Consider the following 16,945-nt stretch of genomic DNA (forward strand, 5'->3'; position numbering starts at 1 on the left):
CTCTCCCTCTCAAACTCTCTATTATTACCATGTCTCTCTCAATTACTCTCATCCCTCTTGTTCTCTATTACTCTGTTTCTCACCTCTATTACCCACTCTCTCTCTCCAGCTCTTTTTTCTCTCCTTTCTTCTCATTCTCCTCTCGATAAATCCCCCCCTCTCCTTTTCTCTCTTTCCCTGTCAGGTATTAGACGGGGGTGTCCTACACAGGGGATTTTCCATTAGTTTCATTCTGGCACACACACAGACTCCCTGCACAGCTCAGAGTAATGATTAAAATAACATTTCTCTCCTCTCTCTCACTGCCTGTCCCCCCTCGTATTGTGTGTGTGGTGCAGTGGGGTACGGATATGGATTCCCCCCTCCTTCTCTCTCTCCCTCTCTGTATCTCACTCTTATTCTCCCTTGCTTTATTTCTTCCTCCCTCTCTCTCTCTCTCTCTCTCTCTCTCTCTCTGTATCTTGCACTATTAGTCTCCCATGCTTTATTTTTCCCTCTCTCTCTCTGTATGAGTGCTGTGGGGCAGGTTGATAGATTCCCCCCTCCTTCTCTCTCTCTCTCTCTGTATGAGTGCTGTGGGGCAGGTTGATAGATTCCCCCCTCCTTCTCTCTCTCTCTCTCTGTATGAGTGCTGTGGGGCAGGTTGATGGATGTGAGCAGTGCAGTTCTGCTGCAGAATGCGTGTACCATCTGCTCGCTCAGCGTGCCATGTGGTTACTGCGCGGTTATTGATGAGATCTGAACGCCTGTGCTGCCAAGGAGACACACTCTATGTGTAAGGGGGGCAGGGGAGTGGAGAAGCTGTGCCAACCGTGTAAGGAAGAAGAGACCAGCGTGTCCATATGAACAATTAAACTGTGAGTCTGCTGACTCTCATGGATTCCCATGTACTTTATGCTGTGTTGATTTTTCATGCTCTCTGAACTCACCGTGCCCAACCGATACATTTTCTATGCTGCATTGAATTTGTTGGCTCTCAGATCCCCCGGCACTGAATTCTCTGTACTGTTTTAAATTGGCTGGCTCCTATATCAACACTGCACTGGCTTGTCAACACTATATTAAATGTAATAGCTCTCTCTTTAATGGCTGGATGACTGGTGGTGTAGCGTCGCAGCTTCCCCCATGCTGCACGAGAACCTCAATGTTAATATTTTCACAAAGCAGTAAACAGCCCAGATACTGAGAAATAAAAGCAAGGCAACTGATCTTCATTCATTACAGTATTTTATTCCAGTGCTACTAGATATGCATAATGTGGCAGTGTATATAAAACAGTGATTATACATTTGATTTTATTTTTTATTTTTTATTTTGTTTAAAAAATTATAAATCATCTGATGTCACTACCGAGAAATAATACGGTCTAATAGATACTTACTTGCTTCTGTTATTTTACATTACTGTGACTTTTGGCTTTTAAAGGTCCCTGGATTCTGGTATCAGAATCCGAATGCAGGGGGCAATGCTGGGGAAGGGGCTTGTGGGGGGGCTGGGTTATTGGAGGTGGTGGAAGGGGCTCCTTCTGTTGGGCTGGATAGCTGGTGTTAGCGGGCGTTCGTTGTTGGTCTCTGCGTTTCCGAGCACTCCGCATCAGGGTCGTTCTCTAATCCACGAGTGTGTCTGGTGCTAGATAAAGGCTGCCCGTTTCTAGCCTTGAATTCTTGAATTCTGATACCCAGTCTTGTGTATCCACTGTGGCACCCTCATTGAGGGCATACCCACGTACAGTGCGTGCCAACCTTCCTCTCCACTTCGAGGCCCACATGGCGGTGCAGAACCGCTCTATTGCAATCGATGGCTTTGGTATGCCTATACTCTACACGAGTGATACAAATATTGTAATAAAAAAAAAAGTTAAACCAAAATCACGTGGCTTTTTTTAAGAGTGATCCGGAACTGAACATGCAAGAGTTGAGCCAAACTGACCCGATGCTAAACAGCAACAATATCTGCAGCATAAGAGATTATAAACATCTACTGCAGCACCAGTTATTAAGGTAAGCAGGTGATTTTTGCCATGCTCTGAAAGTGGTATACAATCATTGTAGCATGTAAATGAACCAGGCAGCCAACAAAGGCTGTTTCCTGTCTTTCTGAGGAAGTGCACCGCTGAACTATGGGAAGAATATAAGAAGTAATACACAATGGATTCATGTTTCATTAGAAAACAGAATATGACAGCGAGACACTGAAGCATTGAAATGTTTTTAGTTTTCCATGTTAGAAGACTAAATTATGTTAGACTAAATTGTTCTATATTACTGTACAATACATTCAGGTTTCAAATAGTCTATCACAGTTGCCAATCAGGGTGTTTACCTCTTTTCCCTGCTGTTTTGGGTCTGTTGGTGAACTCTTGCATGTTTGCGTGTATCTCTATGGTTAAAAGGTTAAAAATGATGTCGACCCACCAAAACCCAGCATCTTGACTGTTAACAAGGACGCTGACGCTTGAGCTGAAAAGGGATAGCATATTTTTATATTCTTTGGGAGATATTTGAGGAATAGATCAGGATCGCGGCGGTATTAGGAGATGAAATGAAAATGGACAGCTCACCCCTTGTTCTCACGTTAGATTGTATGGTATGGGGTATTATCTCAGAGTACTGATGAAAAACCTCACAGCTGCAGCTTTCCAGTCCCCTTATGCTAACTTAGAATGCATAGCGTATCAGAGTCCTGCACTAACTACTGGCATGGACTTACACAAGGACGATCCAAAGCTTACTGACTTACACATGCCCTATTTGTAGCCTGGTTTATAAGAGTGCTTCCCTTTTTGTAAATATTTTGTTTATTGGGGATAATCAGCGCTCCAGATAAGCTGCGTACTGGGTGTTTTACACGATGTTTAAATTGTGAATATACTGCGTGGGGTAGCTAGATAAGCGACAGACCAGCTTGTAGCCTGCCTGGGAATTGCCAGAAACACAAGACCAATAAGTCAAGAGATTTCACTTGTAGTGCGTGCTTGTGACTGGTGAATAGGCGTCTGGAGCTTTGATCTTCAGGATTTCTCAGCCTGACCGACCAATTTACCTCTCTGTCAACAGAATTTTTGGAAGGTAAATCTATATATATATATATATATAATATTCTCTGTTTGGAGCAGGACTAAAGGAGGAATCAATAAGACCACGTTTTTGTACAGTAGTTGAAATTAACATTACAGTTAAAATGTAAGGCTTTAGTTAATGGTAATGCATACCCCATAAGTTAGGGTTAAATTAGGTACTGTATTTATTGGAAGTACACACCCAAAATACAGTTTACGCACATCGGGTTTAAACTGGAGAATACATTACTCAACGACCCAAAACCTTATCTGGAGCGCTGGGTATTATTATTATTATTATTATTATTATTATTATTATTATTATTATTATTATTATTATCTTTTTGTTACTTATTGAGCACATGTCTGCATAAGGGTTCTTACTAAAATAAGAACACATATTTTGATTTATTTAAAAAAAAGGGACATTTGTGTTTATTTTTTTGCCACTTAGATTGGAAAGAGAAGTTCCTAGCCCCTCCCTTCTTTCTTCGTGTGAATAAGCCACACCCTTTGAACAAGTGGGAGGGGTCTGTTGATAATTTCTGTAAGGAAACTCCTCCCCGTTTGTTATTAGTAAACCCCTCCCACTTCCACTGAAATGCGTGGGGATTGGGCCATTTTTTTGTTCCTGGGCTGGACTTAATATGTATGCCTTATTTAAGGGAGACAGTTTAAAAATAATACTTTACATATCCCCAAAATAAAGATTTCAGTAGGACAGTATACCATGTTCACTAGCTTGGATATCCGTAGCAGCTACTTGTCAATAAACTTTGTCACTCTTTCCTACCAGGTGCTGTGTGTAGTTGGGCTACAGGGCCACCATTGATAATGTTAGTGTTAACTGGTTTTATTCTTATATTAGAGAAGTGTGGGTTTTTTTTATATAGTCACTGCTTTCTGCTGTCGGGACCCTGTTAAAAAAGAGATGTATGTAAATTCTATTTTCTTTTATCCTCGTTAAATGGATACAAAATTGCACTGAAATTCTGTAAATAGAAAAGGCTGCCCGCACCCCCACCCTCTCCCCCCAATGGACAAAGCTTTGTATGGGTAAACCCCGCCCCCAGGTGCACTGAAACATGCAAGGGGGCGGGGTCTGTTTCTCAATTCTGTAGGAAAAGCACGTCCTCCATGGGTGTGGCTTGCTGCCTCCTTCCTGCGTAGAAAGGAACCCTGACAGGGAGGAGCAGGGAGGAAGGAAGTCTGTAGCAGCTGGATCCAGGTTCATATCCCATCTCTGTGCTCTCTGCTTCCTGTGCCAGCCAAGGAGCTCCCCCTATGTGGGGCAGCCTCAGCGCCTAGCCTTGGCATTGTACAGCTTTTCATTTATTTTAGGGTTCATCCGGTGTGATAGCCAGCTCCACCCCAGCACCCTGAACTCAGTCAGTAACTATACAAGGGCTTTACAAAAAAGCTAACTTGAACAGCCATACAATGGCTAAACATAAACCATATTCTTCACTGTTTTTTTTTTCTTCCTGTTTTTCGGTCGCCGCTGTCATTCCGGTGGTGGTTACCCGCTGTCGGAGGAGGTGTGTGGCGCGGTGGAGGGCGAGCGCCGGTGCCTAGTGGGAGTCCAGGACCGCTCGGACCCCAGCGAAGCCGGCCTGAAGCGCTGCGCAAAGCCGTCTAGGAAGTCCCGCTGCTGCTGTGTTATGGCTTGGCTGAGGAGGCCAGGCAGGGCCTGGAGGCTGCCCGTGATGGAGTCCAGCTTGTCCTCCATCGTCCCGATGCGCTTGTCCAGGTCCTCGCTGCGCTCCTGCAGCTCCGACACCAGGTCGTACATCACGTTCTGCGTCTGCACGGAGAAAACAAGCGCCACGTCACCCAGCGCTAGCAGTACAGGAATCACAGCTCATTTTTTAAAACGAGGGCTATATGTCTACTAAGGTTTTGCTCAGGTGTTTGTACATTCATTTGAAAAGTACAACTTTTTACAAAGCTAGAAAATAAACTATTTAGGCGCATGTACCTTAAAATTCTAACCTGTTGACGGCTAGGTTTGAAATCTTGACCAATTTGCATTCCTTTTAGAAAGCAATTACTTTGCTGGGGAGCAAAACTGTTCATCAGCATTTTAGAGCTTGCAACTTTTTGTTTTCTCTCTAAGGACGTTTGATTGACGCATTCACAAATGTCTGAGTGGTTTGTATAGACTGTGTTTGCAACTCTTGCTACTGAAAAAAAAACACAAGATGAGTGTTAAGAGCCATCAGGGGCTACCTTTTTAGAAACACCTTGGAAAGTAAATAAGAGAATATCCCATTGACCTCCCTGGCTCCCCTTCTGAAAGATAAGGAATCTACATGCCTCAAACCATGTCTATCCACAGACTAAGTATCTGAAAAAACAAATCACACCAGCCTGACATTATTGAGACGGGGGAATATGGAGAAAAAGTCACCCTTGCATTATCATCACACCTCTCCAAACTCGCTTTATTAAAAGATGAACATCTTGCATACCCACCTTCGCCAAGTCCACCAAACTGTTTGCCTGGTCGTTCAGCTTCCTCTGTTCCATTTTCACACTGCGCAGTCTAAGGGGAGGGGTTGGGGGGTGGGGATAGGGAGGGGAGAGTAACACACCACTGTCAGGAGAGCCTTGGCCAGACACTCATGCATTAGTCCACATGCAAACATTCCCAGTCCAGATTTGCCATACCAAGCATGCAACTGCAACAAGAGGCAAACCTTTTCAGAGCATTCAAACATCTTGTTGCTTCCATCCATTCCCATTCCCACACAGCCTCACTCGTGGGCATTGTGTTAAGCCATGGCATCGGGCATGCCCACAGTTCAATCAGAATGATGTCAGAGGGTGCAATGACACACAAGCGCTGGCGAGCTGGAGGGTAGGCACGTGGCACTGGAGTGATAGCTTGGGGTGTGGTGGCGCGGGCTCAGGTTTGAAGAGCAAAGCAGGGCCAAAATGCTTTTAGCCTCTTTCTACACCCTTTGAAAAGTTGACCAGTGTAACTGTGCGCCCTATACTATGCAGTTAATCATAGTTTGCCATCATTTTCAGACTGCTTTGCCATACTTCTCTTTTGTTTACCATGCTTGCCTATGCTTTACCACGATTCTACCATGCTCTACACCTGAAGTTCAATTCAAATAATCAAGTTCTAAGGGTGGTCATGTTAAAAATAAACACCAGGGACTTGGCCCCATCTGCACTGCTTCTGTGTCAGTCTAAGAATTTTTAGGAACACCCCTTGATATACTGCAGTGCTGACGTTACTACAGGGGTTTTGAGGAATCAGCAATGGGCTGGACCCCATAGGATTTGAACTAAGCTTCTGTAAGGTGACCTCGGACTCTGTGCCTTGGTTTAACTGGGGAGTCCAGCCACCAGTGTGCCAGCCCACCTCTCTCAGACTCAGGGATAGCAATGGAAAAGACAACAGCATATAGGCAGAGGAGATGTCTGATGATCTTTTGAAGTCATTATGTTTTTACAGTTGCGTTAAAAGGGAGCAAAGAAACAGAACCTGGACAACACTTTGCAAAGACATTATTCTAGTATAACAGTGATTATTACGTTTACTGCACTATTTCTATACATGTGCATGTCTGTACAGTACTATACTGTATAAACACCTACAGAATTACAACTGTCAGGCTTACTAGATCTTCACTTCTTTATACTGTAGCATCTAAAGTCTTGTTATATACATATCAGTATATATTACTATCTCCAATCCTGTATCATGGAAATACATTAAAATGTTTTTAATACATTATATTTGAACTGCATGCACAGCTTCTGATTGAATGCATAATCATCATTACCTTCAAGCACATACAGATGTTCTTGATAATCACATACTGTACTTCTGTGACTTTTCATTATGACTGTGGCCATGCAAAAAAAGGAGGAATCAGCTAAGCATTGCAATCACATTGAACGGATGCTGAATGAAGTGGGGTATTGTTACTGAGTAATTAACAAACCCACAGCTTCACCCTCGATGAAGTACATAATTACCATGCAGTTCTTTCTCAACAGTGCTAAATTGCCTGTTCATTTACTGTGGAATGAGCTCAAGAAAGTGTTGCCCATAAAGGTCCCCAATGCAAGCCATTACTCCCCAGTAGCACTAGGCTGTGATGATGAACACCCCAAGCCCCTGTGCTGAGTTTGGAAGGGTCCCTGCTGGACTGCATCTTCTCCATCCAGAACTCCATAACATCTCACACCCAGCCCAGGCTCTTCATAGCTCCATGGATCTGGGCAGTATATCTTACAAATAGGTACTCAGTACCGCTAAGTTACATTACTACTTAGTAGTAGCACGGTACTTCTAAGTACAGCTGCATTTACTGCTGTACTTGAAGTTGTCTAACAATCTGGAGCCAAGTAATACATCACTTATAAGCAGTATTAGACCAGTGGTCATTGAGTAGTAGTTAATGATTTTGTAATTGGAATAGTATGCGATTCACTACAATTGCAGGGTACGGCTACGTACGTACTTCTGAATGGCAAGGTGACAAAGAAGCAATTTAGTTGTACTCTTTCATATGGTAGAAAACTGCGTGGACATGTGGAGGTTGAGTACGGTATGTGATTGTGTTGATTGGGGGCTTTGTATAAATGTGGGGAGATGAAGCTGATTGATTATTTAGTGATTATAAGATTGAGTATTGCATGGATCGGAGGAGGTGATTGCGGAATGTATTTGAGTAGTAGATTATCTGGATCTGGGCAGGTTGAGGGCTCTATGCATCAGGGCAGGCTTATTGATGTATGGATCTGGTCAGGCTGGGTATTTTGAGCCTGAAAGATGCTGAACGCAGGCTCTGCAACCAAAACCTCATTCTTTTCTTTTTTTATTTAAAAAAAAAAGATCAGCGTTCCCAAGTTTCACAGCTCCAAACCTCATGCATGTCAACCATGCTCAGAAACAGCAAAAGACAAAACACGGAAGACGCGACTTACTTCTGAGCTCTGCAGTGATTGAGCAAAACAAAGACAAAAACACAACACAAGTTTAAAAAACACAACTTACACAAACAGATTAACTGTTAGAGCTCTCTCACTCTCAGCAGGGGGTGTGGAGGGGAGGGGGGCCTTAACATTAGGGTTTGGGTGGAAGATGAGTTTTCAGGGGGAGGGGGTGGGTTATAAAAGATTTGGATAAAACAAAACAAAACAACAACAACAACAAAAAAAAAACATCCAGAACAAAAGGGTTACTGTGAAACTCCAAATAAAGAACAAATTCATTAAATGCAGCAGAGTGAAACCTGACTGCACTGTAACTGCAGTCTGATTGAACTATTGTAACATGGCAATTCTTCTGATTTTATTGATCAATGTAACAGATGATCCGCAGTTAAAATGCACTCATTAACAATTGTCTGTGATTTCACTGCAGTCTATGCGCAACATATTGGGGCAACTGCACTAGGATTCCTAATCGCTGAGCACAAGCCAATTCTTTCTGGGCTGTAGGCTTGTGTGGTCTGTGAGAGGGATCAACAGCACATATCACTATGGCAAAAAAAAGCAAGGCACCTCCACACATGAACTAAACCCTCGTTTTATGTCAAACTGAACTTGACCCCCCCCCCCTCCCCCCTCGTGGAGACAGCCTGCATGGGGGGGTGTTTGGGGTTTCAGAAGCAGAATCAACATTATCTAGGGTCATGTAACATTCTGCAAAGGGAGTTCTTTCAAAGGACGTGATTGGAGCCCCTTCTCTAAACTACAGATGACACAAGACTTATTTTAAATGTGGAAGACTGGGATTGGTGATTTCCCAAGACAAATTAACATTTTCTTCTTGCACTCAGCTCATTGCTGTCTGGAAGGAGCACATTCTCTGCAACCCAGAAACGGAACCGAGTGAAGTGGTCCAAGTACTTTTTTTTTTTAAGGATTTTTTTAAACACATATCCACCAAACAAAATTAAAAAAAAAATCTGCCACATTAACTAAAGGCTGTGCTCCAGTAAAATTTTTATTTTCTAAAATGGAAAAAAATACCTGTTATTTTGTTTCATAAAAAGAAATAAGCAAACATTTAAAAATGGTCTAACCCACTTTCTCCCTGAACCCTCCACTTTCTTAATCCTGTCTGTCTGTTTGACATATCTGACATAAAGTATTATGGATTTTCTTGTTGTTACTGCATCTTGTAAAGCGCTTTGTGATGGTGCTCCACTATGAAAGGCGCTATATAAAATAAAGATTGATTGAAAGATTGATATCTCTCATCGTTTCCACTGCCTGGCGCTCCCGGCTACAGCTGCCCACGTCAACAAAACCGAGTGTTTCCACGGCTCGCCCGAGTGGCTGAGCGGCTCTCTGGTCAGGTTGTGTATGTCATACTCAATGGAGCCAAACTGGCTACAAAGGAAGTGTGTCATCACGTATCCAGGAGGTGTTCAAGCTCTTTGTTGATTGATTAAACATGTGAGCAGGTTGTCCAGGACTGGAAAAAAGCTCTGAACTCTTCTGATTTCGGTGGCTAGCCGTGGGCAGCTGGACCCTGTAGCGCCAGGCAGTTGAAACGAGGCATTAGTCCACTATTTGTGTCTTTCTGTCTCGGCAATCTGTTCATTCTCTGCCCACCTTCAATTAAGTGGACCATATTTAGGTTTGTAATCTTCACAAATAATATGCAAACCATCTCTACTATAAGCCAAAATGTGTTATTGGAGTTTATTCGTAATGACCCTGTGTATGAGAGTGTGAGGGTTAGCACTAGCCAATCTAATTCAATTCTGGTTGTCAATCTAATTCAACAGCTCTCCTTCAATTTACAAGATTAACAATTTCATGTTAGCTGCAAGGAACATTTTGCACTTGTCATTATTTTCACACTGTGCTGCAATAAATGGTCCTAACTGCCAAAACGTTTCTCCTGCAGTGCTTAGTTTTTTTTCTGCTGATCTTTTGAGACTCATTAGCTGGCTGTGGTTGCTCTTCCCTTTGACCCTCCACCCCCCCCTGCGCTGCTCTTTCCCTCTGCTCCCCCCCACCGTGCTGCTCAGCCCGGCACACTTACTGGTGGATTGCTTGTAGGAACTTGCGCTGGTGTTTGCGCACCCTGGCGTGGTCAATCTTCTTCACCAGTTTTGTGTATTTGTAGATGAGCCACGTTTCCCTGAGTACATTTGCAGCCGTGTTTTTTACCTTTTAAAGAAAAAAAAAAAAGAAAAAAACGTAACGCGTGGCATGTGAGTTATACAGCGGTAATAGTAGAATAGTGTAGACATCGTATTTCAGCATTGCTGTAGTTAACACGTTGCTATGCTTTTACAATAAGGCAGGGGTTCATTTGTGCCGGACCGCACCGGACCCCAGATCTGGGACCTTTTTGTCTGACAGGCGAGAATTTGATTTAATGATAAACCATATATAAAAAAAAAAGGGTTATTGTGTTTGCAAAAAAGAACGGTGTACATAACATATACATTAAAAAAAACAGCTTTCCTCTTCATTAATTATACCTTTTTGTTCCCAAATTAACCCCTTCAATAAGGTATAGCAAACTATATGAAAGCATTGTAAAACACTGTGTAGGCCTGGCCAAGCACCGGATATTACAGAGAAGAAAGGTGTCAACATGGTAAAAACATAGTCGAGTACAGTGCAAAGCCATGGCTGCCAATCATTACAGTGTTAAAGCAAGGCATGGTGAAGCTGTCAGGGGTGAGCACTCACCCGCTTGCAGAGCTGCGTGTCCATCATGAAGTTGTGGACGTGTTTCTCGGCCTTGGTCAACTCCAGCTTCCTGGCAACCACGGCAACCACGAGCGCTGTGCAGCCGGCCCCCTGGGGAGACAGCCATGGCTTGTAGAGTCTCTTATTCACCTCAGCATCATGAACAACACAGCCCCAGCGCAAGGTCAGTTCAGAAGGAATGCTACTTGAGATAAACTAATATAGAGGAAGGACCTGCTCTGATTCAACAGCGTGCCATGCCTGAGGCAACTATTTATAAGCAGTTTGACTTGAGAAACACAGCAATCCATTCCTGCCGAGTTGCACGGTAGCAATATGCCTACGTTGTGTATTTTAAAGTGTGAGTTTCCTGAAATATGAGACTTATTAAGTCTAGAATACACACAATGAGGAATGAAAGACCGCAAATGGCTTTTCACAGGAGGTTATAATACATTACTATTGTGTGTTGTTGGTTTCTTTTTTTTTTTTTGTTACTTCACACAAGGTATGAGACTAAACAGGTTACGATAAAAATCATTTGAATTGAACTGAGCATAAAAATATTTGAAAGGCCTGACAGATGAGAAGCGGGTATTGCTTTTCTTTGTACTGGCACTTTTCTTCCAGCCTGTCTGTCACCCTCTCACTCCCTGGGAGTTTCCTTCAGGGCACTTTCTCAATTAGCTCCCTTTCCTCTCCCTAATTCCTGCACAGCCTAGATGCCATCTGGATTACACTGCTTTTAATTATTCATAGCGTCTTATCAGATTTTAAAAAGGGGGGTATATAACATGCCTTTAGATCACTTTACAGGAGAAGACAAAAAACAAGCCATTGCTTTTATTTCTTTTTAATTATTTTGAAGCATCTATCAAGCGCTGATTACTGTAATTCCAAATGCCTCCGATCAAGAGTTTGGGATCCTGCACATTTGTAAGTAAAACATTACCGCATAGCAAATATGTTGAGCCAAACGCAGTTCACAAATTATACGGATCAAAAAAAAAAAAAAGGTTTTAAAACAAAGACAAACAACCCTGAAGAAATAAAACTGTGTGCGCGTAATGAATAAGGAGGACGCTGAATCAAAAGGGTTACGATCTAGAAGAAGGTCAAGCTCTCAGCTGTCTGTGGATCTAACTGCACTGTAACTAAAGATGTTTGTCCCATGCAAATACCATATTTTGTATTTCTGCCACTAAAGACACACCTGTTCAGACAGCATCTGTAGACATCAAACTATACTGGACTATATGGCACCCAACTGTACCAGTACTTGCATCAGCTTGTACTTGCACTGAACTGCTCCATAGCTTACCGCATTCAACTACTGCTCCTAACTATAATGACTTACTGCATCTTGTATTTGATTTTACTCTTATAGGTAACCGTACTCATGTTTTTTGTAATTGCTCTTATTTGAAATCATTCTCATCCATTTATCATACTATGTGTTCTTACTGGACTTTACTCATATAGGCAAATATTTACTAATATGTTTGAACTGCTTTTAGTCAAACTCGCTCTTATAATTTATTTTGCTCTTTGCTCTTATTGTGCTTTCATGACTGCTCTTATCTGTACTATGCCATTCTGTAATGTGATATTTTATAATGTGATAACTTGTAGTGTGATATTTTACAAGAAGCTTTACCTACCATGATCCCTGTCAGCAGACACACACCCTTCCCACAGTAAGTGTGAGGCACCATGTCTCCGTAGCCAATCGAGAGGAAGGTTATTGAAATTAGCCACATGGCTCCCAGGAAGTTACTAGTCACTTCCTGTTTGTCATGATACCTGGGCAATGAAGGACAAAAACACTCAGTCAGTAAAACTAAACATTTATTTAAATTTCTATCTATCTATCTATCTATCTATCTATCTATCTATCTATCTATCTATCTATCTAACCCCCCACCCCCACCCCACAACCCCCCCCCCCCCCCCCGAAACTTTGCATGTAATGCTTTTGGGATCAGGACTGAGACCCTGTTGAGCACATTGGATAATTGGGCTTAATGAAGGATTTATTTACGGGAGGAGATTATGTCGAACAGCCACAGTGAAAATGCAAAGTTGATATTTCTTTTCTTGCCTGGTTAACATCCAAATGTTTTCAGTTGATTTAATTTCAAGAACCAATAATTTCTCACAATATTTCCCTCCTACAGTGAACTGAAACCTTAAATGTGTTCTGAATAATTATCTGTCTACTATTATTCGTGATGCAACCCTTAACTTTTCGTTATTAAAAACTGCTGCACAGTCCTGTAATCATGCGCTTCAAAGGAGACCAAGCGATCACAACAGGAGATACGTTTCCTAAAACTCTCCTCCATCAGCACAACCAGGAATTTAAAGCTATCTACTAATATAAAAGGAAAACTGTTCCTCAAAAACAAATGTCCCTATCTTAAACAAGAATCAACTAGAGACGAGCTAAATCCATGAGCGCTATTAGCGTTTCTTAGTGTACAGAAGTTCCCATCTGAACATGGATCTCAATTCATGCAACTCTAGATGTTAAGATGAAGAGTTTGATTGGTTGTGCTGATAACCTTTTCTTATACTTGATTGTGCCTCATGAGGACTCAGAATACACAGCAGGATGCTAACCAGGCTGCATGTGTACTGTTTTCTGAATCATTGTGCAGCTGAATTGGATTGTATTATTAAAATCTCTGTCCTGGGTTACACTGTCTCTCGCTCAAGGAGACGGTACAGTAAAAGATCCTCTCAACGCTACTCCAGTTGCAGCAGCATGCTTCCTCAGTAAGAAACAATAGACTGCCTAACCATCAGAATCTTCAACCACACGGCCGGAAAATGGAACTAAATGAAGAAGGTAATCAAAGGAAATAGGAATGAATGAAAAGGCGAAATGATCAAATGCATAACTAAACAAGCGCAATGAAGGAAAATAAAAAAAGGAAATAAGGTTGCTGTTTTACAAAAGTTTTCAGCATTGTTTTCTTTCTCAAGGAACATTTAAAAGGTGTGCAGGGGAAGAGTGTGATTGAAACATTGAACATTTGAAAAGCTCACATCTAAAAGCAAAACCACTCTTGTTTAAGGAGTTTCCAGTGTCCTGTGGTCACCTCACTGTCTGCTTGATTGAAGGATGTCCATTAGGGACTCTTAATATACCGTTCTAGAAGCCCAGACATTTCCATCTCGCCCACTAGGCACATCCAAGATACGATCCGAAAATGTCAGAATTTGCAAAGTTCATGAATAATGGCAATGAAACCGCAAATATGATGAAGAGCATTTAGTTACTGACTGGAGTACAGCTGACTCAGCTTTGCTCTAAATTGTCAAACAAACCTGAGCAATAATGGGGCTGAAATCTGTAAAATGTGCAAATGCTGGCATTTTACGCATCTCTGGTCTGCCCAGTGAAAGAAACAAAAAGCTTCCAGAACAGAAACCACAGCATCCTTTATGAGCATCTGTCAATCAGGCAGACAAAGAGGAACTGTTTGCATACATGTAAAAAAAACCCTATCAAGACTAGGGAATACACTCCTGCAGGCATTGAGAAAGACTGCTCGTCAAATTGTCATTAAATTTATCAGCTGCTTTTAGTCTTCCAAAAAAACAAAAAGGCAATTGATAACAAACTTATAAAGCGACTCCCTTTTCAGCACCAAAGAAAACTTGCTGAAAATGTGTTTCTAACAGTAATATCTAAATTAAAAAAAAAAAATCTGCAAAGACATTGATGATGGTGATGGATTGACCCAATATTAATGCAGTGCTGCTCTCGTTCTCTCCAGTCGAGCACTAAAGTTGGCCCAGTTAAAGGGAATCTGCTGCTTGACTAATTAAGCCCAGCTAGAAGGAGGCAGAGATGAAGATGAATTTGAACAGGCATCCTTGCACAGTGGGCCCTCACATCTACAATCGAGCCTCTGAATGGACACCATTTAGCAGGACACTGGTTTTGACATTAATTATAGCATCAGCAATACTTCATTGTAGCAGCTGTGAGGGCAGGCAAGCCCAGGCCGGGACAGTCAGCCTAAACGAAAAAACAAACAAACATCTGGAGCCTTGAGGGCCCGTCTGTCTGTCTGTGTGTCTGCCTGTCTGTCTGTCTGTGTGTCTGCCTGTCTGTCTGCCTGATTCTTTCCTTCATTTGGATAATTTTTTTTCATGAGCGATAACGGGAAAAGGAAAATGCCGGACGGAGGTGGACAAAGGTATGTATTTTTTTTTTTCCATACTGCGTGAATTTCAAAAGCTGCTTCAAAAATGTATTTCAATATGTGTTTTGCAGGTGTGCAGTATGAAGTGTTTCTGAAAGAAAATTATCGAAAATGAAAATGATATACAGTAAGTATAGTCTAGCTTTTTGTTCAGTTTAATTTTCAATATATTTTAGTAGTCAACTAGGGATGTGGTAAAAAAAAAAAAAAAAAAAAATATATATATATATATATATATATATATATATATATAGACTGTATATATATATAGTTGAACTCCCTTCCCCTTTATATCGCTAAGCTTGTAGTTAACTTCTAATGGATAGCAACATACAGAGGATGAATTTAGCAACTCTGGTTTCTTTGAATCGGATTTTCAGTGACTTGGTGGGTGAATGTCAGAAAGTCCAAGTGGACTTTTCTTATTTACCTGTAAGTGATGTGATTCAGTGTGAACGCATGTATTTGCCATCACTGTGTGTCAAGATGCCTACGTGAGAATGATGTGTGCGCCGCTTGGTTTTGTACCATTTTGTATGCCCAGCTTAGAAATATAGACATAGGCTTGCATTTTATTGACTGTAAGTTTACACTTGCTTAGACTGCCTGAATGCACATCAACCTGCATAGCTCTAGAACTCAGCTGTTAATTCATCCTTTAGACCCCATGCTCCTAGGCAGAGCCAGTCTCATATCTGTGCCCCGCCCCTCCACAGTGTCGCCCTCCCAAGGTTGTGGATCCAGACAGGTAGAGGGAGCTAGGCTGTCCATTGACTTTGAAACGGTCTGATTCTCAGCTTTTGCATTCATGCTCAGTTCTCAACAAATCAGTGCTTGCAAGTTATTTAAGTGTTAATGACACATCCCTTACATGCAGAAGTAGCAGGTATCATGCTTGCATAAAAAACACACATTCTGCATGCTAAGAAAGACAGTATATTGAGAGCCAGGAGGGAAAGAATAATAGAAAGGGAATAGAGCAAGTTTTCAGTAGCTGGTAGTTATATTCAAAAAGCTTCAGCCAGTGTTTTATGAACTGCATGACTGAATTATTAAGAAAGACCTTGACTTGCTCGGTGGCAGGTGTTGGTAACGTGCTGGCTGGAACTATCTGTGGAATTGCTCCCAGGAGGTGGCCCATACAGATTTAAAAAACCATCAAGCACGTTTGAAGATATTTATAAACCAGCCCTTAGAACTAAATGTTTTTTTTTGTTTTTACCAAAGAAGTGCTGTCCCCATTCTGGGCGTCTGAATGTGACACAGAGCAGTCTAGTTCTTTCAAGTCTTAAACGCCCAGTTTAGATGATCTAAATAATCTGCACAGTCGCGTCTGATCAAACTATATAAACTGACAATGACAATGCAGAATAAACCATCTCTATCCCCATATTTAAACTTCAGAACAGTTGCATTTTAGAGGTACATGTTAAGTTTTATCTCACAATGCAAACTAATTTGAAAGATAAGTCTATGCCCTGATGAGTGAATTAACCAAACTTGTCCAAACCCTGATAAATGTAGCCTGAAGAAAGCTCTTCTATGTATATACCTACCCCCCCCCCCCCCAAACATTCATAGGTCTTCCAGGTTATCCCTAAACAGTATAGCGCACCACACATGGTGCTACCTATGGAGCACTGAGATTTCTCTATGAATTGGTCCATCGCAGTTGTATGTTAATATCAGTCAGTAACTGCCTCAATACTGAACTACATGGAGTGCTCTGGGGTGACAAAGAGCAGATGTATTAAAAGCTCTCAATATACTGAGCACAGGCATGGAATGTGATAGAGCTGGCACCACCTTCAACTAGAAGCAACCACTAGGGGTGTGTGACGTTAAAAACTCTCCAAATGCATTCAGTTGCAGAGGACTAATATGGTTCAAATCCTTTAGTCCACTCTGCGTTTTTGGAACAAACTCCCATAAGCACATTAAAATATATATATTTTTGATGGGTTCACCTTTCTCCATATTTCTTTTC

At 41.8% G+C, this 16,945-nt stretch overlaps 1 protein-coding gene across 6 annotated transcripts in view; it reads right to left on the bottom strand.

Annotated features, from left to right (window-relative positions):
* Nucleotides 1–1,216: 1,216 nt before the first annotated feature.
* Nucleotides 1,217–16,945, bottom strand: part of LOC117966353 (small conductance calcium-activated potassium channel protein 2-like) — a 38,835-nt gene continuing 23,106 nt past the window's right edge. For 3 of the 6 annotated variants that reach the window (XM_059014149.1, XM_059014152.1, XM_059014151.1), the window contains exons 5-9: nucleotides 12,403–12,544; nucleotides 10,742–10,852; nucleotides 10,083–10,210; nucleotides 5,534–5,603; nucleotides 1,217–4,862 (exon numbers count right to left, since the gene is read on the bottom strand). In XM_059014149.1, the coding sequence (XP_058870132.1) occupies nucleotides 4,578–4,862; nucleotides 5,534–5,603; nucleotides 10,083–10,210; nucleotides 10,742–10,852; nucleotides 12,403–12,544 (736 nt within the window). In that variant the 3' untranslated portion in view covers nucleotides 1,217–4,577. Of the gene's footprint in view, nucleotides 4,863–5,533; nucleotides 5,604–8,008; nucleotides 8,141–10,082; nucleotides 10,211–10,741; nucleotides 10,853–12,402; nucleotides 12,545–16,945 lie in introns of those variants that run through there. The other 3 variants (XR_009319832.1, XR_009319833.1, XM_059014150.1) reach the window with 3 other exon arrangements.

The sequence above is a fragment of the Acipenser ruthenus genome, chromosome 47 (genome assembly GCF_902713425.1).
Source record: "Acipenser ruthenus chromosome 47, fAciRut3.2 maternal haplotype, whole genome shotgun sequence".
NCBI classification, from domain to species: Eukaryota; Metazoa; Chordata; class Actinopteri; order Acipenseriformes; family Acipenseridae; genus Acipenser; species Acipenser ruthenus.